This window comes from Leuciscus leuciscus (genome assembly GCF_965113295.1).
Source record: "Leuciscus leuciscus genome assembly, chromosome: 9".
NCBI classification, from domain to species: Eukaryota; Metazoa; Chordata; class Actinopteri; order Cypriniformes; family Leuciscidae; genus Leuciscus; species Leuciscus leuciscus.
The window spans coordinates 19,176,698-19,203,623 of NC_138733.1; the positions used below are offsets into that span (position 1 = coordinate 19,176,698).

At 38.7% G+C, this 26,926-nt stretch overlaps 1 protein-coding gene across 2 annotated transcripts; it reads left to right on the plus strand.

The window, feature by feature from the left end:
- Positions 1 to 673: 673 nt before the first annotated feature.
- LOC309506073 (uncharacterized protein) lies at positions 674 to 26,800 on the plus strand. 2 transcript variants are annotated; one of them, XM_082179621.1, is made up of 33 exons: positions 674 to 1,100; positions 1,953 to 2,176; positions 2,411 to 2,566; positions 2,905 to 3,093; positions 5,864 to 5,981; positions 6,070 to 6,180; positions 6,249 to 6,420; positions 6,510 to 6,672; positions 7,505 to 7,693; positions 7,779 to 7,953; positions 9,441 to 9,580; positions 9,861 to 10,162; positions 12,923 to 13,080; positions 13,396 to 13,440; positions 14,877 to 15,059; positions 15,597 to 15,932; positions 16,003 to 16,377; positions 17,934 to 18,104; positions 18,178 to 18,335; positions 18,434 to 18,571; positions 18,746 to 18,905; positions 20,071 to 20,204; positions 20,437 to 20,562; positions 21,423 to 21,612; positions 21,691 to 21,756; positions 21,847 to 21,987; positions 22,068 to 22,127; positions 22,894 to 23,010; positions 23,281 to 23,432; positions 24,184 to 24,270; positions 24,536 to 24,682; positions 24,772 to 24,930; positions 25,058 to 26,800. In XM_082179621.1, the coding sequence occupies exons 1-33, from the start codon at positions 893 to 895 to the stop codon at positions 25,214 to 25,216; spliced, it is 5,409 nt and encodes a 1,802-aa protein (XP_082035747.1). In that variant the 5' UTR covers positions 674 to 892; the 3' UTR covers positions 25,217 to 26,800. The 2 variants fall into 2 exon arrangements, with proteins under 2 accessions (XP_082035747.1, XP_082035748.1); XM_082179622.1 differs by lacking the exons at positions 24,184 to 24,270; positions 24,536 to 24,682; positions 24,772 to 24,930; positions 25,058 to 26,800 and having other exon boundaries at positions 22,894 to 23,116; positions 23,281 to 23,417.
- The last annotated feature ends 126 nt before the right edge of the window (positions 26,801 to 26,926 follow it).

Below are 26,926 nucleotides of genomic sequence, written 5' to 3' on the forward strand. Positions count from 1 at the left end.
CCACTGAGTCCACATTTAAAGCAGTTCCTTATCAGAGGTTGTGGAGGGTCAGTTTGATAACGATGGGTGTCAGGAACCTATTTTGCTGATCGCCTCTTCAAAGCTACTCTTTTCCAACAACGCAGATTCAGAGTAGCCACTGTGATGTCACACCAAGGCCAATTTTGACGTCATTTTCGAGGTCAATACTGGGATATGTTTACTACTAACCAGAGGTATTTGGACAGCTCGTACTTAAGTGAACAGGGTTGAAAACTTCGAGACATGACCTACAAAAGTGCATATTAACATTATGATATGGACTTCATACTTGATACTCTGTCCCAGGACTTATGTTGCCTGTGAAGTTCACTCAGTGAACTGACCTGAATGAAATTTGGCTTAGTTTTATCAGTTGTGTTGAGTCCTACTTGGCTTTCCAACAGAAATGACATAGAAATAAGTCACAGAATTCCCTTGTGTAGTGATATAAGGCTCTGAATCCTGCAGATTCAACTTTAACCCAGATAAAGCAATTGGTTTACCAGGCTGACCATGACCTTCTCGCCTATGGGGTGCATCAAAGGAATGAAGCCAAGGGATGTGAAAAACAAGGTTTGTTGTTTTAGTGACCCATTGCTTGTTTGAATATAGAGTGCCTGCAATCTTCACTTCTCCTGCCAAACTATTCGAGAAATTGCACACTAGTAGAAACTGTCTGATAGGACTTGGATTTTTCTCATAAACCTGCAACTTGTGAATGATTGTTTTCTAGATGTGCTGAAAGACATTTAAAGCACAGCCAAAATTAATCAGTTTCATGGTTTCACTGTGGCCTGTAATCTAAACTGGCAGCATCAGGTTGCATCTTTCTACCTATTGGCATGTGTGATACTTTATCTCTAGACGGTTCATGAATCATTCAGCATGGCAGGGAAAGAGCTTCCTGTATGCCTTCGGGCTGTCTCTGAGCCCTGGACAACATAATGAAATGATGTGCTCTTTCAGGGTTTGCCTCTTCTGGCCTTACCTACTTTGCTGGTTCTTCACCCTAAGACTGAGCCTTGCTGATGGATCAAACATTAACCTAAGACTTCCTGAAAGATTTTCCTGCAAACCAGGTAACTTGCACTTTTCTGGGACATGACGAGGTGAAAGTTCATCAAGTGGGTGTCTAGTCCCAGAGGTTATTTATTTATTTATTTTAATGAACATCACATTAACTGTCTTAAATTCTTTACCATGCTTTAATCAACATGTTTTGGCTACTTTTTAAATACCATTTATGTATATGTTTATTATTATTAATAGTAATATTTTATCCTTGTTCTAAACCCAATCTTTCAATGTTAAACTGTAAAAATGCATTATAAAAATGATTACTGAAATTACGATGACATAAAAATAGTGAAATAATCATAAACCATTTCAATATTTATTGTTAAAATTATTTTTCAAATTATGAAAAAAATGTCCCACCTCAGTTGTGGCTTTATTTCCACCATAAATGCTTTTTTTCCTTAAAATGGGTTTAAAAAAAAGTTTGTTTAATTGTTCACCAAGATGAAATATTAGATCTGTATGAAGAAAATCACGGTAAATATCACCTTTTATCAGAATATATTTATGGTAAGCCATTTCCAACCAGGCTGTAATAATGTGAAATTATAAAAAAAAGTGTACAAATATTATTTAGTTTTTTATTTAGGATACTAGTTATGAAATTAATCAAGACAAATAAGTGATTTTATTTCAAATTATTTTACACGTCATGTCCATCACGGTAGACATTGTCAGAAGAGAAATTAAACTAGTTAGAGTGAAAAATGTGTTTTAGGAACTCATTGTCTAGAAGTCCACTGGTTCCAATGTACATAGTTGAAGAAAACCTTAAATATGAAATGTAAGAGTTTGGTTGTTGGAGCAACCAAGATTATTGGTTGGAGAACCTTCTACTTTTATGCACTGTGAAGGCTTTTACTGCCCGGAGGGAGATGAGGGTCCAGTTCCCTGTCCCAGAGGAACATTTGGACCAAGTTTCTGGGCCACAACCATAAACGGCTGTATCAGCTGCCCACCACATCACTATGGACCTAGAGAAGGCATGAGCAGTTGCCTGCCTTGTGGGCCATGGTCACAGCAGCCTCTGTCTGGACAGGACAGCTGTACTTGTCTGCGAGAGGGTCAAATCTTCCAGGTAAGAACTTATTGCATTGTTTACATAAGTTCCCAAGCATTTCTAGCTAATTGCATCCCTGTAGGGAAACAATCTGCAGACCTCTGCTCTGACAGAAGCTCATGTTTCAGCCCAGTGGGAATCTAGTTACCACTCTCACTGACTGCTGAATGATCTTTTCATCAGTTCCTACCCACTAGGGAAATGAGTCAGGATTTGTTGTCTCTAACAGCTGACATCTTCCCAATCCTATAGGCCAGTGACGGACAGTGTCCTTGTAGTTTGGGATACACACAGAAAGGAGAAGCCTGTGTGTTGAAGGTCTATGAGATCTGCAAGGATGGAAGAGCACGTAACCAGCATGGAGAATGTCTAGACCACAAGCAATGGAAGCATTATTGCTCCCAGCAGGTGAGCGTCCACATAAACTGAGGTAATATTGAGAAATTGGTACTACAGTCATGCTGTTTGCACAAAGATGATGACATACTTGCTTATTCGGTCATGCAGTGAAAATTTTATGAATGGTGTGTGACGACTCGCTTATTTTGCTCATGAAGGGCATCCAATATGGGATGTTTTCTTGAATGGTTGACCAGTTGCCTCTAAAGTAAAATACCTTTCTCCATGAACTCTTGCACATAAGGGGCCTCACATGTATCACTGAACGTGACATGTGACTTACCCTTGGACTCTTTCAGCCCAAAGACCCCGTTGATCAGTAGGTCATATGTTGTACCTGCTTGCAGGCGTGTCCATCTACTGAGTTGTACGAGGGCTACGATGGCTCCCTGGGTCTGTGTGTGTGCAGAGGTTTGTCCAGGCCTGAGTCAGACAGAGTTGAGTGTGTGGGCTGGTGCCGGAACACCCCGAGTCCAGTTCTGCAGCTGGTTTGCACTGGAAGCCTTTACCTGCTCTACACCGAGTCGAATCAACAGGTCAGGTCATCTACATCGTGATTTGGTGTTAGTAAGGAGGCCCAAAACATGAGAGTAGTGTCTTGTCTTGGGGGTAAAGGCCTGTTCACACCAATGACTATAACTATAACGATAAATATATAGTTCTAAAAATCATTATAAATATTAAAGAATATCAGAGTCCACACCACAACTAGGATTTCGCACAGAGAAACAATAGAGTTGGAATCACTTTCAGAATAATTTTTTCCAGCTGAACCAGTGACAGACGACAAAACTGCAGCGTACGCATAAATAAACAGAATGATATCGTCCGCTGTTGTAGATGCTATAGTTATCGTTAGTTATCTTTATAGTTATCATTCTTGGTGGGAACGGGCCTCAACACATTACAAGCAATATGCACACCAAAAAAATTCAAAAAGAAAAACCGCATGTTACTTGTTAAATTTTCACCATAATATCTTTATTTACTTACAAATACAACTGAAAACCTCTCCCTTTTCAATGTATTAATATCAAAATATGGGTATATTTAAGGTGCATGCATTTACGAATTGTGGAGTTTTATGTTTAAAAAAAATACAGCAAAGTAAAATTGTTTTCTGTGTTTTTTTGTTGTTGTCAGAAATATTATATTCCAGTGTGATTGGTTGTTTAATGTAATTGTTTTTTTCAGTATAAAAACAGATTTGGTGCATAAAAAGTCTATGGGCCCTAATTTAACGATCTGAAACGCAAGTATCAAGCGCGAAATACAAGTAACTTTGTGGGCGGATCTCGGGTGCTGTTGCTATTATACCGGCGGGATAAATGCCTCTTGCACCCGACGCAAATCTAAAATGGGTTGGTCTGAAGTATCTTCATTATTCATAGGTGTGGTTTGGGTGTAACGTGAAATAAACCAATCATAGTGACATCTCACATTCCTTTTAAGCGCAGGCGCGCTTGTTCCATGGCGGCTTGCTATTATAACGGCGGATTTGCCAGGCGCACGCCAGGAGCGGTTCACAACCGAGGAGACCACCGTTCTCGTCAGGGCCGTAAAACACAGAGAAGTGACATTGGGGATGGGAGAAACCCACCCAAATTAGCTTCGGTTAAACAGGCGTATAAAAATTTGTTTAAATGTGTAAGCTAGATTTATGCCTATTTTTTCACATCTTCATGGACACAACAATGATTTCCCTCGTGTGTTAAAATTTTTCCTTGTAGTAATGGTTTTCTAAAAATGAGAACTGCTGCGTCTGTGTGTAGATGAGATAAGCAAAGTGTATGCGCGTTGTGCACACGCTACATTGATTATGGCCAAGCATGCGCCCTTAAAATAGCATATGAATAACGCAACGCGCCACTGACTTTAGACTAGGTTTTTCCTGGTCAGTGGCGGAATTGTTTTCTAAACCTGCAAAATAGCACCAGGGAACGTTTGCGGCGGAACACGCCTCCTCTTTGCGCTGAACCGCCCCCGGGAGCACAAATGCATTTCCTAGTTTACCGACGTGCGTCTGTGGAGGGAAAAGTCCGCTGTGCGCGGGTGCAAAATAGGAATGATACATGCGTCGGTGTACAAAGTCAATTGCGCTGGGTGCAAGATAGGGCCCTATATTTCTATGTAGAATTTCTATAATTTTATGCAAACTGTGCAGTGTTATTTTAGTTTTATTTTATATACAATTATTGTATTTATTCAACAAAAACCATTTTTTTTATATATATAATACATCTTTTATTATTTTTTGTGTTTTTTTTTAATATTTCTATTTAGCTTTTTTTTCCATTTTAGTTTTACTAATTTAAGTAGGCTACTTTTATTTTATTTACCCTTTTTTTCAGTTAATTTTTCATCTAATATTTACATATTATTTCAGCTTTATTTCAAATGTAAACGATTTTTTATAATTTAATTTATTGTGATGCTTATCCAAGTTAAACAGCTTCTGGAACAAGAACAAATGTAGGGCAGGACTTGATTTCGTCCTTTAGGATTTGATTGGATTGTAGAAAGTTGGACGTTGCTAACTAAATAGAGGCAGATCTGAATGCCAGTTTGCAGTCAGCTGTGGAAAATATTTAGTCCCACTCTCCGACAATGCGTCATGAAGAGAGCATAGGCTACACCGCTTCGAGGGGGATGGGAGGTTAACGTTTTTGATGAAAGATTATGAATTCAGATACATTTTTTAAACAATAATGTTGTGCATTGATAAATCATTTATAATAAACACTACACATTCTGTAAAAATTAAGAATTGCTCATTTTGATTTCATGGTGACTTTTTACAATAACAACACTGCTGTGTCGGGGTATAAACGTATGCAACAACAACAACAACAACAAAAAAGTAGCACAAAAAGTAACTTAATACATTGCTTCTCATAAAAAGTAACAATAATTAAGTCACATAATTTAAAATATAAATGTAATAATTATTACTAAGAAAAATAAATCAAAATATATAGATTATTTTTTATAAAGAGTAACACAATGGAAACATCAAAAGTACTGTAACAGTATAATATGACTGTACAAATCCTCAACAACAAGCGAAAAGTTGATCTAGTATTTTTATTCATTCAAGTATCATAATCCATAGGATGATTGACAGCAAAAAAGGAAGGAAACACAGTATGACTAGATAACTTTAACACAGTACACAATGTGAGGGACTTGCACATGACATTGAGAGTGTAATACAGCTCTAAATACACAAGTGAGAGCACCGCACAAACAGCGGTAAGATAACACTGACCTATTTGCCATTAAACTATCCTTGTGTTTTCTTAAAAGGTGAGCATGTCGGGAGGCATGCTGGAGACCGTCCTGAAGCACTGGGACTCCCGTGGGAGCTTGGAATGCAACGTGCCGCTCAATTTCTCTAGGCCTGTGTATACGGTGCAAACAGGGGGTGAGTGGCCAGAGACATGGGCAGGAAGTACAGAGGGTTTCGTGTCCACGGTTTATCAGCAGCCTGCTGTTTGTTTGCTGTTGTGCAGAGACGGGCTTCTTTGGTCTGCTCAATGCTGTCCCCGTCGAGGTCCGGAGGTTGATTCTGGCCCACAGCCAGGAAACCAACAGCCATTTTGAGCCCCTAGATACAGACAGAGGTATCTAATACATCAATATGTATATTCCAGATACCATATTGGACATCTAATGAGATTTGTTATGTTAGGAAACATCAAAGACAAAGAGGAAGATTGGGACTCTCACTGGGCCAGTAAATCATCAGCGTTCGGTACATCCGACATGCGGCCTGGAGGAGTCTTGAACCCAACAGCATGTCTACATCCTGGGGATATTCTTCTCTTTACTGTGACCCAGCAGCACTACCCTCAGTATGATTTGTAAGTACATGCTGACATGTGATTCATGTGCTGCCCATTCATTTTCACTGTCCCAGATTGTCACAGAGGGAATCCTGCTTTTTTCACAGGGACAGCTTGTACAACACTAATGCTGCGTTTGACTGGGGACCCTTCAGATTACTGGCACAGGACCAAGAACTGGCAAGATCTGCCCACTTCCTTTTCTCCATAAGTCTCCATGAGCCTGGGGTGTATGCCTTCAAACTCAGCAGCAACCAACATAGGCACATGGTATTGTGATCTGTTTTTATGTTGTGGCCGATAACCACTAAATATCCAATATAAAAATTCTATACTATTCACTCTAAATAACTTGAAAAATAAAATGCTAAAACCTGACATCAATTGTTTTGAATGCTAATTAACTTGGGCTAATTTCAAAGTCACTGAATTTCGGCGCAGGGTTGCACGTATTGCACATAATTTGACCTATTCCCGCAGATTTTGTGCTCACACCCAAAGTGCGTGCACATACACTGTAAAAAATTCTAACCCTCCCAAATCAAAAATTTCAAGTGACCGATAACATCTAAATTTTTCAATTGGCCCATTGAAATTCTTGTTGCAATAGTCTGTTAACATTGGCTCAATGAGAAATAATACGTCAGACTAATTGAAACATTTAGATGTTATCGGCCACTTGAAATTTATGACTTGGGGATGTAATTTTTTTTTACAGTGTAGAGCTGCCTCAGCGCTTAAACAGTCAAACACACACAAAATAATGTCAAAAGGCCGGTCTTGGCGAGTTTTCATGTAAACGCAGTAATTTATGCTGAGAAAGAAAACGCATGTGTAACAGTACAATTATCCGTGCGTCAGGTCTTAAAGTGACAGCACCCTAATATACCTGCTGCCAAATAATGAGATAATATTAACAATATCTATATGGCAGTTTTTCCACATAGTATTGGTGCTAAAATTGTGGCCAGTGAAAATGGTTAACTTTGGAAAACCACTAGCCACAGTAGCTGGTGGGCAAAAAAGTTAAGACCTGGTTGTAATAAAATAAATCAACTTCCATGTCTATTTATTGGTAGATGTTGTTGTCTCGTCCTTTCAGTATGTGAGGGTAGTGCCTGCAGGTGGAGAATGTTATGACACTGGAACCTTCTTCCCATCTGACCCACATCATTTGACTCGCATGGGCATCGCGCAGAGGCGCCAACTGTTGCTCCGCCCCGACTGGCCGATGATCGGTGGGCTTTTAGCTGGAGCTGTGGTAGTCTTGTGCTTGTGCGTGACAATATTGGTAAGTGATAAGGGAGGCTTAAACAAAAACTTTGGGGTTAACAAAGCTTGACTTATTGAAGTGACTGGGCACTGTGTCCTCATAGATCCTGTTCAGGGAGTACGGCTGGCCTGAGAAACTGCCAGCTCAGGCCAGGTACCGTCATCTGCAGCTCAGGTACAACATGGATGACTATTCATCGAAGGGCTCCAGGGTGGTGGCTGTGAAAAAAACACACCGAAACCTGCAGTTGGGGTTGACAGAGGATTCAGTGCAGAGAGGTAACCTACTATAGACACAAGTAAACGCCAGGGGCTACGCATGCCACATTCTCACACAAATAGACCTGTCACCTCTATCACCTCTGAGCCTGTACATCCCAGGATCCTTGTCCATAATGCCTCATGCACTGCCAATATGATATTATGTGTGGAAAGATTACAGACTTCACATAATCTAACAAACATTGCTAACTACAATAAGGAACTAACAATGAACTGTACTCTAGGTTATTGTTCATTTTACATAAAGTAAACTACAGATTTAAAAAAAAATGTTTTGAAAGAAGTCTCATGCTCACCAAGGCTGCATTTATTTGATCAAAAATACAGTATATTTATTAATATTGTGAAATATTATTTCAATTTAAAAGAACAGTTTTCTTTTTTGTATATTTTAAAATGTCTTTGGTGTCACATGATCCTTCAGAAATCATTCTAATATGCTGATTTGCTGCTCAAGAAACATTTCTTATTATTATCAATGTTAAAAAAAGTTGTGGTGCTTCGCATTTTTGTGGAAACTGATAAAAAAAAAAAATCTGGATTCTTTGATTATTGGAAAAATTTAAAGAACAGCATTTATTTGAAATATAATTTAATGTAACACTATATATGCATTTACTGTAATTTATGATCAATATAATTCTTCCTTGCTGAATAAAAGTGTTAATTTTTTTTCTTTCTTTTTTTTATCTTACTGACCCCATACTTTTGATCAGTAGTTTAGAACCTCATTGTAAAATGTTACCCAAACATTATTTGAAATTTTCTGATTAGATAAAAAATATTTTTATTATTATTATTATTAGATGCATTCTACTTACATTTTTATATTTTAATTTTCCCCAAAATACAAACATTCAATTTGGTAGCAGATAATAACACATTTTATATGATTTTTATATTATAAAATATACAATTGTTGTATTTGAAATTTAGAAATGAAAAAAGACGTTTGCAATGGATGCCCAACAACCAGAAAAAAAGGAAATGTTTTATTAATGAAAGTCACTTTTTTTCCTATAGATTCCATGTTAGAAAATGAACAAACATGACATATATTGATTTTTGAACATGGAACATTCCATTGAACAAGGAATCCCCATATGTTTCACAATAAAGGAGAAAACAACTACCCCAAGATGTCAAATGCTCTTTTATTTGCTCCAAGTAGCATTTGAACAGCATTTGAACAGCATTGAACAGCTTAAGATAACCATGCTATCAGGCTACATTTGTGACTGCAGTAGTAAACTGACTAATTTTACCCTGATGTGGTGCAAGGTTTTAGGATAACTATATCTCTGTTTGACAAACACTAAAAGTACTAGACAGCATCGTACACAGTTACCAAAGATTACTCTTTGCTTTCAAAACAATAATTGTCTAGAGTCTTATTAGGCGTGACACATTTGGCTTTCCTATGGTGTTATATCAGCTCCGTCCAGAGTTAGAATTCCCACAGATTGTGCTCGCATTGTCCACAGCGGTGGCTCTGGTGTCAAATGAGTTCTGGGACTATGAAGAGCAAGTGGATCTCGAAGCCTTCAGTTCCAGCACCTTCTACGACATCCTGCTCAAGCACAGTGTGTCTGTCACAGTACGCCTCGGACAGCTCAGAGGAGAGGTGAGACTCCATGGGAACAAGTCTTAATTCCCACCCTCAGAGCTTCAAATATCACCCTCGTAAAGTTCAAACATATTTATAACATATTTTGAATAGCATCACCGAGTTGCTCGGTCGCAATTAACAATCTCTCTTGTTTCACTGTTCTGATACTATGATACAGAAGTGAATTGTTACTTCCCTGGGGTGAAAAGTGTGTTAGTTGAGTTGTAAAATGAGTTGTAAGTATAGCGTTCCTTTGTAAGCTTGTTTCATTGAAGGAAACGTGCACCCTGTCTAGGTGAAGCAGCTCTACCAGGGGGTGCTGGGGAAGTTGAGAGAGCTCCACCCTGGCTGGAGGATGTTTGGAGGGAAAACTGAAGGTTTGGAGAGACAGGTGGAGCAGGAGATGCTGCGACGAAGAGCGCTGGGGAATCAGTTGACACAGCTACTGGACAGTCAGCTGCAGATCCTGCGGGTGGAGATGAGAGCGCAGCAGGCCATGCAGAAGACCTTCAGAGCGCGAATGAGGGAGAGCGCCAGGCTTCTTAGACTGCTGGCTGAGGGTCAGACCTCGCTCTGGGATAAACACATCAAGCAACAGTATGTCATGGAGAGGCTGTTTTTATCTCTGCTTGAAAAAAAAAAAAAACTTCTTCAAACAAAAATGTGGCTCATACATGCTTTTCAGTTTATTCAAATATAGGCCTATAATCAAATTAATCATATGATGTACCCAATGATTAGATAATCACACTAAATGGCATATACTACCGTCCAAAAGTTTAGGATCAGTATGATTTTTTTTCAAAGAAATTAATACTTTTGAGCAAGAATTTGTCAAATTTATGAAAATTGACAAGACTTTTATAATGTTACAAAAGATTTATATTTCAAATAAATGTTCTCTAGATCTTTCTACTCAAACATTTAAAATGTATCACGATTTCCACATAAATATTCAGCAGCACAACTGTTTTTAACATTGATAATAATAAGAAATATTTTTTGAGCACCAAATCAGCATATTAGAGTTATTTCTGAAGGGTCATGTGACTCTGAGTCCGAGACTGAAGTGGCTGCTGAAAATTTAGCTTTGCCATCACAGGAAAATATGTTCAAATAGAAAAGTTATTTTAAATGGAAATATTTCACAATATTAAAAAAAGTTTTACCGTATTTTTTATCAAATATACAGTCAAACCAAAGATTATTCACCAGATATAATTTTTGATATTTTTTTTATAGGTGCAGGACACTATAGTTCATTTATGTAAGTGAGGATAGCAAAATCAAGTAAATTGTGACATATTATACCCCCCAAAAAAATCTTCATATAGTGGACTACCAGTAAAATGTATAAAATTTGGGACCAAAAATGATTCAGACACTTTGACCTGACCATGTTTCCTTAAGTGTTTTTTCTTTAATTGCCGTTGCGACCTTTCTACACCACAGACTGAACAAAATTAAGCATTGCTTGGTAATTGGTTGACCCAAATTGGTATTATCTAATTGTGTTCAGCCAGCTTAGGTAAAGGGCTATTCACATACAGTAGGGCACATTCTTGTATTACTTCTTCTGTCATATTTTTCCAGTTGTCTGTGTACACACAAAGGAGGCATCTCAAGAAGACCCCTCTCAAGACAAATCTTTTAGGGATTCAATTCGGATTAATCTGTTAAATTTGTGTTACTTTGTAATTTGAATTCGAAAGCAACTGTGCACTTACAGTAAAATGGTTTCTTAAAAACAACATTTCCCCATAATAAATGGTGGAGAATCCCTTCGTCTCATCCTCGTCCCAGCCCTCTTATCACATTTCCAGATCTATAATCACAAAGCGAAAGAGAAGCTTAAAGCTTTGTACTTTCTGCACACAATTGTGAATCGTTTTTCAGATCTGATCTTTAGGATTGATTGTCCAGTTACTACTGTGATGACATTGGACCTGTATTTTAGAATGTGCTGTCTATATCCGATATGCCTGGCTGTAGTAAGATTTATACGTTATCATGATATGAAGAGAGTTAAAAGAAAGTAGGTTTCAATGAAGATAGAGAGGACTGGAAACTAGACATTTAGCCTCAGTTCATGTCTATGACCTCAGTGTTGAACTCATGAGGCACATCAGATAACATAAGCATCAGAGACAGCAGCAAGGTGTCCTTGAATCCATGAACTTCATGACACTGCCAGGCCACCACATAACCAGGGTTTGTCTGACTTCTTGCCTCTGGATACCCAGCCTCTGCACAACCCTTCAATTCCCTCAGCACCTCCTTCTGTTTTCACAGTATCACATGGACACTTCAAAGCCCAAATCCTCTCATCCCTGTGTGCTGGCATTCCTTAACCTTAGTTTTTGCAAAAAATATTATGGTATAGTATTGCATATGGTATACAATAGTAAAACCATAGCAAAATAAGCTTTATTGTATTATGATTTTACTATTTAAGTAAATTACTTATAAAATGTGACCCTGGACCACAAAATCAGCGACATCGGTCCATTAAAAAAAAAAAAAAGTATATGTATATGTCGTCTGAAAGCTGAATAAATAAGCTTTCCATTGATGTATGGTTTGTTAGGATAGGAAAGTATTTGGCCGAGATACAACTATTTGAAAATCTGGAATCTGAGGGTGCAGAAAAAGCGAAACATTGAGAAAATCACCTTTAAATTTGTCCATTTATGTTCACGATGGTGCTGCATTCACTCACAAAATAAATGTTTTATATATTTACGGTAGGAAATGTACTAAATATCTTCAGGGAACATGATCTTTACTTAATTTCATAATGAGTTTTGGCATAAAAGAAAAATCGATAATTTTGACCCACAATGTATTGTTGGCTATTGTCACAAAAATACCCTTGCAACTTATTACTGGTTTTGTGGTCCAGGGTCACAAATGTGTCATTTATATACTTTTACAAGTAAGAAGCCTCTTTATGGTATTTTCATTTATTTTTTGGTAGCTTATATATGTTACAATAGTTTTACTATAGTGTGTGTGTGCGTGCGTGCGTGCGTGCGTGCGTGCCCGCGCGCGCGTGTGTGTGTGTGTGTGTGTGTGTGTGTGTGTGTGTGTGTGTGTGTGTGTGTAAAATATTATTAACCTGATATAAAATCAGTGGAAGTTTAGAATGTCCTCTTTAATTTAGTGAAATGAATATTGTGCGTGTATGTGTATTTTATATATATATATACATGTGTATGTGTGTGTGTGTGTGTGTGTGTGTGTGTGTGTGTGTGTGTGTGTGTGTGTGTGTGTGTGTGTGTGTGTGTGTGTGTGTGTGCGTGCATTCCTTAAAATGTTTCTTCATCAGTTTCTTTGGGTATATGTTGTGCATTGCAGTGTTCTGGAGCGAGTAGCTGTGCTGGCTGATGAGATGACTGAGATGGTGTCAGTGGAGAGCCAGAGGCTGGGAGCCTGGGTTGTGCTTAAAGAAGGCACTGGAGCACAACTGTTATGCCCTGCCACTGGATCGGTCCTCAGTAGGGAAGACGCCATTGGTTAGAACTTAGAACTATTAAAAACATTTGTGTGAGAATTTACAGATATTAACCATATAATTCAGACCTAATGTTACTGTATATGATGAGAATGCTTTCAGTCAGTGACTGTGCAATCACGCCCCCTAGTGGAATTTTAACAAAAAATAGTCAGCTACACCACTAGGTGGAAGTATTTTACAACATACACACGTTTGGCTGCAGGTCAAATCCTGACAAATATGCCCTGAGGCTCAACTTGGCATGTATGTGGCTTGACTGATTGATTTAAGTCTGTGGAAACACAGAAAGATTGCACTCCTTTACCCTCCACAGCTCCTGACGGATCTGTTAGGGCTTGCGATGCCGTTCATGTAGACCCCCTCACAGAGATGGGTCTGTCTGCGGACTGCAAGAGAGGGGAGTAACAGGAAGTGGGCGTAACTTGAAGTGGGCGTAACTTGAAGTTGTCCAAATCACACAGAACCACACGATATGTCAAACTCAAAATGAGGAGATGTCGGCAAGATGCCAGCTCGTATAGAGACATTTAGTAATGTCGTAAGTTTAACATTTAAACCACATTATTAGATTACCCTTTGACTTTATGAATACACATAAATGACAGCTTGGCAATATATTAAAGGTTTTTATTCAATATTATTTCAAAAAAAAAATTCAGCACATGTAGTCAGAGGTACAGAAAAATAATAATAATTCAGCAAATAAGGAAATTGTTTTATTTATTTTAATCATGTTTGTTAAAAGTATGTTGAATGATGTTAGTTCATTTGTGCAACCATGTATTTGCTATAATGATGAAAATATTTGAAAACCAGTTAAAATCAAGTAGCCTAATGATGCAATCCTTAGTTTAAATCTTAATTTTTGAGTGTATGCAGAATTAAATGGATGAAAAATTGTCATGTCACATGTGATATTTTATTTAATGTGACAGAAAAAAAAGACAGTAACACCAGTGACACACAATGAATTACCAATGACATACATAAGACCAAAGATCATTATTCTTCAATAATAATAATAATAATATAATCCTTAAGGTTTTTTTTATAGCACAATTCACACCCAGCGGTAATTCAGGAAAAAAAATATCCGAATGCTCCACGTGAAACTTCGGTCTTCCGATCTTTTACCATCGTGTCAATTCTCAATTGATTTTGATTAATATGCGCGAGGGAGCGAGAGAGAGCCAGACAGTTTGAAGACGCGCGCGCGCGCGACCGGGGCTCTCTCTCTCTCTCTCTGCTCGTTCCTATCGCAAGCGCAGCAGTCATCTACATCATTTACCGATCAAATAAGGCTTTGGCGAGACAAAAAATCGCTTGTGAGAGAGACGCGTGAGTGACAGAGAGACGGAGGGAGAGCAGGGAAAGGAAATGCAGCTGAATGAATATGCTACGTGTTTTAAATAGCGAGCGTACTTTTTATTTATTTTTTTTATAACGAAACGCAATATGTTGCGGCCGGTGTTGATTCTGTGGCGCACCGCCACGAATTAGTCTATGTGTGGGAAACACTGTTTGTTCTGTTTATGTTAAACTCGTGCGAGAGCGATTCAAAAGCATTCAGAACTGTCTGTTTGCTCTTATCGCTCTCGCGGTACTTTGATATCATACACCGACCGGTCTGTGCCGCGCAGCTTTAAGTCGAAAAAAACAGTGAGCAACTTGAAGTGGACGTAACTTGAAATGACGTAACTTGAAGGGGCGTAACTTGAAGTGGGCGTAACTTGAAATGACGTAATTTGAAGGGGCGTAACTTGAAGTCTTGCAGGATGCAGACAGATTCTATTGCCCTCACAGGCCTCATTCAACCCAACTCTAATGCCCATATGTTACTGGCCAGTGGGCACAGCATGCCAGTGCCCCCAGACTTCTTCCTGCACCCCCAGACCGGCAAACTACTGCCTGTGGCGGGAAATGTGGGCTTTGATCCTGCTTCCTCCACCCTTGTCTTTACAGCCGATGCTTGTGTGGGTGAGTCCCTTAATATGCTTATTTATGTTTAAATAAATATTCTGTGTTCAGTACAAGTTAAGATCAGTCAGCAGCACTTGATTCCCAACCCCCCCAAAAAAAGAATCTGACTTGTTTATTTTAAAACCAGGTGACAGTTAGGCACTTGAATGTAAATACAAGGGGACATAAAAGCAAAAATGTGATGCTTATTATTTTACAAAAGTACTTGCATTTATTTTTTTAAATAAAACGTATATTAGGCTGTTTGAGCTGTAGAGTTGTTCTTGTCATTTTTATGGTCATTTTAGGTGAAAAATTGTAAGGAAGTAATATAAATATAACATTTAAAATATTTTATTCATTAGTTGTTATGTTTATTAGTTATACTTTTTAAAAACTTTTTATTTTCACATTTTTATTTTATTTTTATAAAAGTTTTTTTTGTTGTTGTAAGTTTAACGCTTATAGTAATCTGATTAAAACTTTTTTTTTTTTTACTGCTTTTTGCTAAATCAAGTTTACGGTGAGGCACCGGCAATGGTTTTCTCTTCTTAGGTGAGGTGGGGAAATGGGAATCACCCCTGCTGCCTTTCATTCCTTACCCTCCATCCCGCCATGCTGAAATCCATGCTGCTTCCAAACTACGTGGGCTTCGTTCAGGCCAAAGGCTGGTGCTTGGAGGACCCATGTGTGACTGTGACACTGGTGTTCTGGTGCCTATTCTGGCAGTCACCATCCATCCACAAACAGGACTGGTTTATCCTTTGGGCGGCGTACACATGTGTCCCATCTCGCGCATGCGGCTGCCCATTCAGATTGGCTCTCCCATGCTGGACCCACGTACAGGCAACCTGGTGCTCATCACGGGGGTCAGTCTTGATCCCCACACAGGTCCGTTTTCTGTATGTTGAAAGAATCTCAGCACGTTCAAACAGCCTGATTGATGATTGTGTCTGTTCAGGGGCTGTACTTCCAGTTGGGGGGCTTCTCCTGTGCGAGTCCTTCATCGAGCCCTTGAGCGGCCGGATGGTGCGGGTTGGTGGAGGCAGCGTGCGAGGAGGGAAGGTGGTGCCTCATGCTGGGGGTTTCCAGGCTCTGTTGGACAGCCAGGCTCTGGGCGCCTGCTTGCGGGTGGCAGAGTTCATGCAAGGTTGCTGTGATGAGTGGAGCTCAACAGCCGCAGATCTACAAGGTGACCTCGATAGACTCTCGGCAGGAACATCTGAGCTGGAACATGCCTGGAAAAGCAGCCAACATTGTATGTTGCAGATGCTGAGTCGTCTGGAAGCCGTACAGGAACAGGCCAGGGGTGTGGCGGAGAATGGTGGTAGTGTGGGTGGGTAAGAGCTGTTTACTACAAAAGATCTGTACAAAATCTGTATATTTATATATAAAGGTTAGGTCAGTACAAAAATGTTCCATTCTGACAAATGGTTATTGTTAATACTTTTGTAAAATCATGATCGATTTACCCGGTGCTGAGCCTCTCCTTAAAAACATTAATAAACAGTTGTAGATAACCAAACCGTCTGCATCTCAGATTAGGGTTTACTCTTTTCTAATGTTTGTGGAGGATCTGTGTCTTTGGGTAGTGTTAAACATAATTTAGTGGAAATTATCCAAAAATGTTATGTCCAAAGTAACTTCACAGAGTTCACAGTACCAAGATGTTAGAAATATTTGTTACTTCCTTTATACTAATGCAATCTGTTTAAATCTCTAATTTTTTTCTTATCTGTTAATAATAATAATAACTTATATTTATATAGCGCCTTTCACGGGACCCAAGGACGCTTTACACATAACTGCCGAGACAAAAGAAAAGTCATTCAAGGTTAAACGCCTTTGTAAAGAGGTGGGTTTTTAGAAGTTTTTTGAAAGTGTCCAGAGAAGGGGCATTTCGGATGTCTGAGGGGATGGAATTCCAGAGGGTGGGGGCTGCGACACTGAATGCTCTGTCCCCAAAAGTCTGCAGTCTGGTGTGGGGGACAGAGAGCAGGCCCTTGTCAATAGACCGTAGATTCTGTGAGGGGATGTAGGGATGTAGAAGGTCCAGAAGGTACTGGGGGGCAGTAGCATGTAGAGATGTATAGGTAAAGAGGAGGATTTTGTTGGTGATGCGAAATTTGACCGGGAGCCAGTGAAGCTGAATGAGGATTGGGACTGGGACTGTGACTGTGAGTGTATGCTGAAGTGTTTTCCTTCATTCTGAGTTGCAGTCTTTGGAGTTTTAAATCAAGTTACTGCGTAACTGAACAATTTCTTTAAAGTAAAATGGCAAATAAAAATACTTTGCTATGTCACAATGTATTCCAGTCCATGTAATAATAATATCCAATCCATTTTTACCACTTTATGTGCAAATTTTACTGAAAACCATGCTGTTCACACAGACATCTCCAGTTCATTCTTAACCATGGGGGCAGAGCTTAGTGAAAGGTCATTAAATATTGGATGGGATCTCATTCAAACAGTGCAAGAGCTTTCAGAATGATATTTTATGATTACACTGGTGTTAACTTTAGGTTATGTAAAGTGTTATTAATATTATGAGATGCACTACCATTCAAAAGTCTCTTACTCAAGAAATATAAAGGCAGAAATTATTTGATCAAACATACAGTAAAATAGATAACTGTTTTCTATTTTAATATATTTTAAAATGTAATTTATTACTGTGATAGAAAAGCTGAACCTTTTATTTAAACTTTTTATTATTTTTGCATTTAATTTATTTTATAAAATATTTCTTTGCAGAATTTTTTTAATATTTATAATTTTGGGTATTTTATTAGTATGCTTAACATTTACACTAATCTGATTAAAACAGAAATTCTACTGCGTTTTTTCAAATATTTTAACTTTGCCTCCTTTCTTCTTGTGCTCTTTTAGGGGAGATCAAGCTGCCTGGCATTGAGCTCTCCTTGCCAGCTCTACCCGGGTTGGAGTATCCTGACCCCGGAGGCTCGGGTTTGCATGTCCCAGTTCTCGGAGCTCAGTTGGACTGGGTGTCAGGCTGCATGGTGCCTCTGGCAGGAACCATGGAGGATGCAGATGGAAAAGGTAATGGAGGTTACTAGGAATGTCCAAATCCTGTTACATTAATCTCTAGGTGTTAACCTATTACGAATCTCAGGGCTGGTTGCCATACGTTTTGGATCGCAGACGGTGGACCCAGTGACAGGGGTGCTGGCTCCAGTTGTTGGGGCCAGTCTGGATGTTTGGAAGCGGACTGTGATTCCTGTAACTGTGTCCCAGATTCTGACTTTAGTAGAAAACCCAGACAGTGTAATGGTGAGCGAAGTCGAACTAAATCACATCACAGCCACATAAAAGCTCATTTGGCTCGGGGGTGTTTACATATTTTTGCGAAATGTATTTGTTGGCCTCAGGTGGAAACCCTCCAGAAGGAGAGCAGCGCACGGGGCAATTACTGGCGTGAACAGACACTGAAGGAAGAAGAGATGGTGGGAGATTTTGACAGAGCCGTTAAACGCTATCTATCCACGTCCATGCATGAGCCTGACTGTGTGAGTTGACTCCACAGAGATGGCACTGCACTCTGTGGCCTATTTAAAATGCAAGTCTTTTGACCAAGTGTCTGTTTTTATTTCTGTGAGTGTCAGAGTGATAGAAAGCGTTTCCACCATCCTTGCATCCTAAATGAGATGCTGCGCATGTTCGTGTGTGTGTGTGTGAAACAGATAGACTGGATGGACACCGACAGGCAGCTAAGGGAAAAGCTAAGGGAGACTGCCGCTGAGGTTCAGGAAAGCGCTCAGTGTGAGGCCCAGAGAAAAGCTCACCAGAACTCAGAGTTATCTCTGCTTCTACCAGCCCATGTGTTACATGCTCTCACAGGAGGTCAGTCCTCACGCTCATACTCCCACTGTGAGCGCATGCAACGGTCATGCTTTAAAGATTCAAAAAATAGCATTCATGATTCTTCGTCGGTGGGTGTCTTTTTTAAGTTTTTTTTTTTTTTTTAAAGAAGTCTCTTATGCTCACCAAGTCTGTATTTACACTAATTAAAACACTAATATTGTGAAATACAATTTAAAATAACTATTTACAATTTTATTATATTTTAAAATTTTATTTATTTCTGTGATTGCAAAGCTGAATTTTCAGCATCATTACAACTTCATTGTCTGTCACATGATCCTTCAGAAGTCATTCTAATATGCTGATTTGGTGCTCAAGAAACATGTCTTAGTACTTTTGTAACAGTTTGAAACAGTTGTGCTTCAGTTTTTTTGTGGAAATTGTGGGGGGGGGGGGGGGGGGGGATTTATGTTTGATGGATAAATAGTTGAAAATCATTTATTTGAAATAGAAATATATTTTTTTATAAAACATTATAAATGTATTCACTGTCACTTTTTTTTTAAATATCAATGCAAAATTTAAAGCATAATTGCTAAATGTATTAATTTCTTTCAAAAGATTACTGCCTGTGCACTATATCCTAAGTCCTCTGAAGTCATACAATAAAGTATATTTGTTTGAGGAACAGACCCAGATTTAGTTAATTATTCACTGATAATCTTCCCCTCCAGTAAGCTGTTACCTCAAGAATCAAATCATTGAACCAGTGAGTCGAACTCTGATTTTTGAGCAAATCAATCTAATTTGTTCATCAATTGTGAAAAAATGGTTCAGTCACAATATTGAACAAGGATCAGGATCACAAATCAGTTCAAAATAATGATTCCTTCACTTATTCGGTTTTTGAGTTCAACCCACTGATTCAGTTGATCTGTTCGCAGCGGTTACTCGCTGGAAGAGAAAATGATTAATGAGTAAAATAACTTTTAGAATGTTCTTCACATAAAGCCATCATATGACTTCAGAAGAATTGAAAAAGTCACCAGTTTGCAAAAATGTTAAAAAGTTACAAATTGCCTTGAGAGTTTGTTGGCTAGATGTCACTGTCATTTTATGGAAAAGCATATTGCCCTCAATTTTATTTCATAAAGCAGCTTTGTTTCATAAAAGGTTTCATCTCTGTGTGAACTCTTCCTTAAAGGAGACGAGGAGGAGTGGGAGCAGCAGTGTTACTGGCACACCGAGCTTAAAGCCGTGCTGAACCATGCGAGTGTGTCCATGGAGAGATTGCGGCCGGATCAGGATCAGCCATCAGTACAGGAAACGCAGCATCTGGTCAGCTTGTTTTCACATTGAAACTCTCACCCTCAAACAGAAACATTAAAATCTGCTGAGCTCATTACTATGTTGTTAAACAGTTGAATGAGCAGATCAATACATTGAAAGCTTAACATCCTTTGTGTGACTATTGGTGTGATTGCCAATACTCTGGCTTTGCACTGTCCATTTTCCAGTTTAATGGAGTCTGCTCTAGGATATATATCTCGATCTCTTGCGATTATCACAGGGTGAGAAACTGAGGGAGCAGGAACTGTGGGAGCAATTAATGCAGAGACAAGCAGAGCTGGACGCTGTGCTTTCGTCTCTCCACAGTGCTCGTCTGGTCTGCCAGCTGCGTGCTGACACCGCACAGGTAACATGTGCCGGAGGCTAGATGTGTAATGCACGCTCGTGGCACTGACCGATAATTGTATAGCGATGTCCTTGGTTTATCCTTAGAGCTGTTTTGTATATGCACTGCCCGGCCCAAAAAAAAGTTGCTGTGATGCTTAAGAGTCTATGATTGGATCATTATTGCAGTGATTATTGTTTCTAGCATGTATATGTTTGGCAACAGTCCTAACCTTAATTAATGGAGCGTGTTGCTTTTCATTTCTTAAACCGCCATATAGGAAGAGACATCATGGCTATATTCCAGGATGACAATGTCAAGATTCATCAGGCTCAAATTGTGAAAGAATGGTTTGGAAGAAAGAAAGATATTGACCAAAAATGGATGCACCTCTTGATAGAAATAAATGTTGTGATGTTATTTCCATCAAGAGTTGCATCGATTTTTATTCAAGGTCTTGTACTGACAATGCAAGAGTCAAGCACTCTGTAAAGTCTACTTCAGCACATCCCAAAGACTTTCAATGAATTTAAGGTCTGGACTCAGAGGTACCAATTCATGTGTGAAAATGATTATTCCTGCTTCCTGTCAACCATTCTTTCACCGTTTGAGCCTGATGAATCTTGACATTGTCATTGTGTCTTTCTACATGGTTGTTTAAGAAATGAAAAGCTACAAACTCCATCAATTAGGGTTAGAAGAACTGTTGCCAAACATACAACATTCTAGAAACATAATAATCAATGCAATAATGATCCAATCATAGACTCGTTTTCTCATTTAAGCATTTGCCTATTTAAATCCAAGGAGCGACAATGCTTTAGGAGACTTTATTCCATATTTTCCCTTGACAGTATACTAAATTGATTCTCTTCCTCCAGTCTTTGGTGTCTGGCACATTCTGGTTTAAGGATTTTGGTGTGCTAAAGCCCAAGGGTGTCAGGAACCCTCTGAAAGTAATAGCCATGACTCAGCAGAAAATCCTTCCACGGCTTGAACGACTTATTCAGCTGTTGGAGGAAAGCAAAGCACTTGGCCAGTCTGCCAGCACACAGCCACAACAGAGCTCTGGTACAATATCCTCATTTATGCCTTATTATAGAAACGTTAATCATGTTTTTGTCTCAGTTGTGAAACCTATCTCAAAAGGGAAACGGGCGTTTGGCCGGGAAAGCGCTTCCAGAGCATGGACCGAATCTGTGTCTGTTATGAAAGGTATATTTGAATACACAGAATAAATAGCAAGATTCTGGTTGTCAATACTGTCGAATTTCACCGCTGTGTTTGTGTCTCCGGCTACGCCAGGTGTCTCGACTCAATCCCTTAAAGATCAAATGAAGACTCCGTCTGCGAGTGAACAGAATGCCACGGTGCCCTCTCTTTCTCTGTCAAACCCATCTTACACTCAGAAAAGCCAGGAAAAAACCCATCTAAACCGCAGCCAGGGTGAGGTTGTCTTAAGTCAGAGATGTTACCGGCATCCTCATTTCTGATCGCGACTTGATGTTCTCTCTTGTTTTATTCAGATGTCCAATCTCTCCAGGATCCTGGTCTGTCCGCAAACATCAGTATCCCAAAGCTAGCAGGTCAGAGCGTTTTACTGGAACACTTTGAGTGAAACTTGCAGTTTGTGTTTAAGAAAAGTTTCCTTGACCTTGAATCCAAGTTTTAACAAGAGGAGAACAGTGAAGCAAAAACATGATTTGCTACATTGCTTTAGCACATGACCCAAGTAGTTATTGAGGCTATTAGCGTGTTTGCTAAGGCAGGCAACACAAAAAAGAGGGAATTTGGTCCTGAGAAACGCGATAGCTGCTGATAATACTGACGAGCTTATATATGTATACAGTGATAGGTGTCGTATCATCAGGTAGTAATGGATCAGCTGAGAGTCAGCTGATGCGAGCTTGACTAACGTGACCTGCCAGAACTGACGCTACGCTTGATTTCATGTAAAATAAATTACATTTCTATTGCACAGACAGCCAAGTTTTATTGAAAGTCTATTTTGCCAGCAGTGAGGTGAGATCAATTTTGTATGAGGGTGAAAGATTTCCCCGTGCAGATTTCAAACTAGTTCAAGTAAGTCACATGGATTTGCCATGTTATCCAACAGAAAGCTTGCTTCGTACATCCGCTACACTATTGACAATAGACAACTAACTTTTTTGCCACAAAATTCTCTAATGTGATCGCACCTTTACATTTTTGGCTGCAGTCAAAAAAATGCCAATAAAAAATTCCTAAACCTACACTGAAAGTAAGAGTCAAGTCATATCCAGAGTATTAAAGTGACCTGGGAAACAAAAAGTAATCATTTTCCTGTTCTGTATTTGTTTTACGGTGTTGCAGGGGAAGAGTGGTCCAGACTAGTAGCGCTATCTCCTCTCTTCCAGCTGATGAAGGAAGTGGAGCAGCAGCTCAGGGATAGTGCCAGAGATAGAGGCTTGCTGAAGATCCAGCCCTCGGGTCAGGCTCTAATTATCACCACTGAAACGTGCAATCTGAACTCATCACAACTGCAAAGTCATTAGTGTAGCAACAGATGACTTAAAGCCATGAGAACCATCAACATGTCAGTCGAAATATAACTTGAGCTTTATTTTAGCATCTTCTTAAAGGTTAAAGGGATGTGAGAATGTAATTAATTAACAACTTTATTTTGTGTTAAAGTTTGCAAAGATGCAGAGTGATCAACGTGTGACACATTAAATGGTGTGTGTTGGTACATGCATTCAGGTGCAGGCCGGTCGTTCATGGATTTCATGGATGCACAGTGGGAGTGCGAAGGAGAGCTGATTCTAGTGAGCTCTGAAACACTCAACCCACGAGAGCTTCTGCTCTACCAGCATGGACAGTTTCTCCTCCAGCACCTTCAATTATATAAAATGGTCTGGATCTGTCTGTCTTTTTCTCACTTGCTTTTACAGTATGTGTGATTCTCATGGAGTAACTAACAAAACGTTACTTACTTAATTTTTTTTTAGTGACATGACAAAAACAGTAGGTATTTTAACATTGTTGGGTTGCACATACAGCATATCTTTGATTTGTTCAGGTAGATCATTTAACTGAACCAGAAAAAAGAAAAAAAACATTTGAGTCACCACATGGTTAGTTATGACATTTTACAAATTTATTTTTCTATAGCGATAATCAAAACAATATCAATTAATATGAATGTAAATGAGAGGGTTTTTTTTATGTTTTGAATGCCCACTAAGGCATAAATAAATAAAAACAGTTATATTGTGAACTATTATTACAAATCAAATTTTCTATTTGAATACATTTTAAAATGTGATGGCAAAGCTGAATTTTCAACTTCATTACTCCAGTCTTCAGTCACATGATCCTTCAGAAATACGAATATGCTGATTTGCTGCTCAAGAAACAATTCTTATTATTATCAATGCTGAAAATTGTTGTGCTGCTTAATATTTTTGTGGAAACAGTGATAATTTTTTTTCAGAATTATTTGATTAATAGGAAGTTTAAAAGAACAGCATTTATTTGAAACTTTTGTAACAGTATAAATGCCTTTACTGTCACTTTTGTCAAACTTTGAAACGATTGTGCAGTGGTTTCATGCAAATAGCCTAAAGAAATAGTTTGTTCACAGCTTTGATTTCTTCATTCTAGATACCAGCAGTAACACTTCAACTGGCTTCTAGTCTTCCTTTCAACAACTACAATAACAATGCTTTCCGCAACTCTTTCTATTATCAGGTATTTGTAAAATTATGCATGTACATATTGACCAGCGAAAAATAGAACATATGGAAAGTTATTAATAATATACCACACTTTGAGAAGTGATAATTAGCAGCACTTTCCCTGTGACATAATTGCTTTCACAGCTAGTTTGGTAGCAGTAAGGTTAAATTGCCTTATTTGTCAGTCACCAAGTGAGCTATAATTTATTCATGTTAAGCACACTTAGAGCTCTGTCATACAAACCCCTGTGCACTTAGCACTCCTCCTATGTCTTCAGGAGGAAGAGAGGACTCTGTTTGTTCGCCGTCAGAGGTTGCAGTCAGTGGGTGGCTTTTCTCTGCTGCTCATGCACTGTGCTGCACACATTTCCACCAGTCAGATGAGAACAGACTCTGATCCTGCCTTCCAAAGGGCCTTTTTCAAGGTGCCATATACAATCGCCTCACACCAGCACAGCTTGAACAAGACAAGAATGAATGTGCTAATGACCTCATGTCCTGTCCCCATTTCCAGGTTTTACAGGTGGGCCTAAGTGAGCTGTTCCATGCCAGACTGGGACAAACTGATAGTCCAGACGACGAGAGGACGAAAGATTTGGCGCCAGATGCAGCTCTCGATGGTCTTCTGCTGGAAAGAGTGCAGAAGCCAAGTCCTGGGATTTTCACAGAGGATGTAAGTTTGATTTATTTTGCCATATTCGCCCCTTACGTTCTCAGTAGCTGTTGCCAAGTAATTCACTGGGATGTAGCAGATGCCGTAGGATAGGACTGATCTTGACTGTGTGCTGTTTTCTGGGCAGGAGGTTTTGGGGCATTTGCACAAATACAGAGAGGCTTCAGTGTTCCGCCAGGTCGAGAGTCTCCTAAAAGAGTCTCCTAAGAGCCTGGAGATCAACCACATCAACACCGACCCGTCAGTCAGCGACGGCCCAGACAGCCAAGATGCCGCTCCTACATGAACTGACATTTTAACTTTGAACAGCACTGTCTTTCTGACAGTGATAAATCCAGCTTTCAAAGGCATGTTATATACTGCAGGACATCTCACAGCCTTATCGTAACAGCCCTTGGACCAAGTTCGAGCACCTTGTTTTGCTTCAGGACCATCTAGTGGTGACCCAACACAGCTTGCAACTATAGCTGTGACTGAAAAACATGCCTTAACAAAAAAATTATCTGAAAATATTAATGTTAATATTACCATAAATTGCATAGGTCCAACAACTTGACAATGTTACACAATTTGACATTGTTGGCATCTACCTAATCTGACTAGTTTCTGCCAAATTATGCAAATTTGCACCAAAATAACATTCAGTTTGATTGGACACACAAACTTTGATGATAACCAGGGTGCAATTTATTAAAAATTGGGATAGGGATATTTGAATGAGAATATCATCATGAGATTTTTATGAAGAAATTCAGAAATAATATAGAAATATAAAATATAATTCATATAAATTCAGAAAAAATAAACAGGAAAAATACAGGAAATAATCATTTAAAGTGAATTTGCTCAAATTATATTTGTAACAAATATAACTTTATATTTATAGTATATCTATAATTATAATAAATTTGTTCCAATAGCAGAAGAAAACAACCATGATGGTGTTTCCATGCCTATCTAAAAAATGTAATATATATAGATGGGTATTAATTACGGCAGTCAGAAAAGACAAAATATGTCAAATTTAAGTAACACTATCAGCCGGTGTAATAAAATATTAAAATACAACCTCGCAGCAACATTTTTATTTATTTAATGCCAACATAATAGTGTTATTAATGTACCTTTAATTTTTTTTTATATGAAAATATAAAAAACCTGCTTACATTTATGACTTTAATAACTCTGGAAATCCATACACAATTATATGATTTTTCCCATTCAATTTGTCTGTGTTTAGAACGGTCATTTCCCCACTGTCCGTGACCGTATCAAAACAGACCTACAAACAATTTTAGGGTCATGACCCACCAGATGAGACCAGTATTAGATTATGACTAAAATAAAAAGAAAGACAAGCATAATGCAGCATATATAGCAAAATAATGGCCTACGCTTTGAGTTTAAAATAGATTTAACTTTGCTAAAATGCTCAGGGCAGAATTGCAATGATGAAAGTTTAAAGCTGCAACAAATAAACCATTTCTGTCTTGTTCTGTTTTCTATAAAAAGTACAAGACAGCCCGTTAGCACTTCTTGGATGTCTCAGAATGCAGCTTCACAATCTTGTTTACCAAATACTTATATGCATTTATGTCATTGTACTCATGTTTTGTCTTGTTTGATTGCATTTCATTTATTTATAGTGGCGTTTTTCTAAATCTAAATTTTATACAGCTGCTATTTTGTGACTGAATATCCCTCTAGGGATCAATAAAGTATATTTTAAAGTAACAACTAGAAAAAGAAAGGCACAATAAAAAATTGTATCTGTGTAAGTATGCCTGCTTTTTTTTTAATTACACCTCAGTCGTTGCTTACATTCATGAATAGCCTACGTGGAGCACCTTCATCTGCCATAAACCCTAAAACATAAAGAAGAGCTTTATATGTAGGCTATCAATATTTCAAAATTAATTTTATGTTTTCTGACAGAATGAGTGTGTGCTTGTCATTGCAGGGAAAGGGTGGTGTTTTCACGTTACTAAACATTCGT

Coding starts and splice junctions, on each gene's coding strand:
- LOC309506073 (XM_082179621.1), top strand. CDS start 893: ATGAATCATTCAGCATGGCAGGGAAAGAGCTTCCTGTATGCCTTCGGG. Junction 2,177..2,410: donor GAGAGGGTCAAATCTTCCAG/GTAAGAACTTAT, acceptor CCAATCCTATAG/GCCAGTGACGGACAGTGTCC. Junction 21,988..22,067: donor CCATCTAAACCGCAGCCAGG/GTGAGGTTGTCT, acceptor TGTTTTATTCAG/ATGTCCAATCTCTCCAGGAT.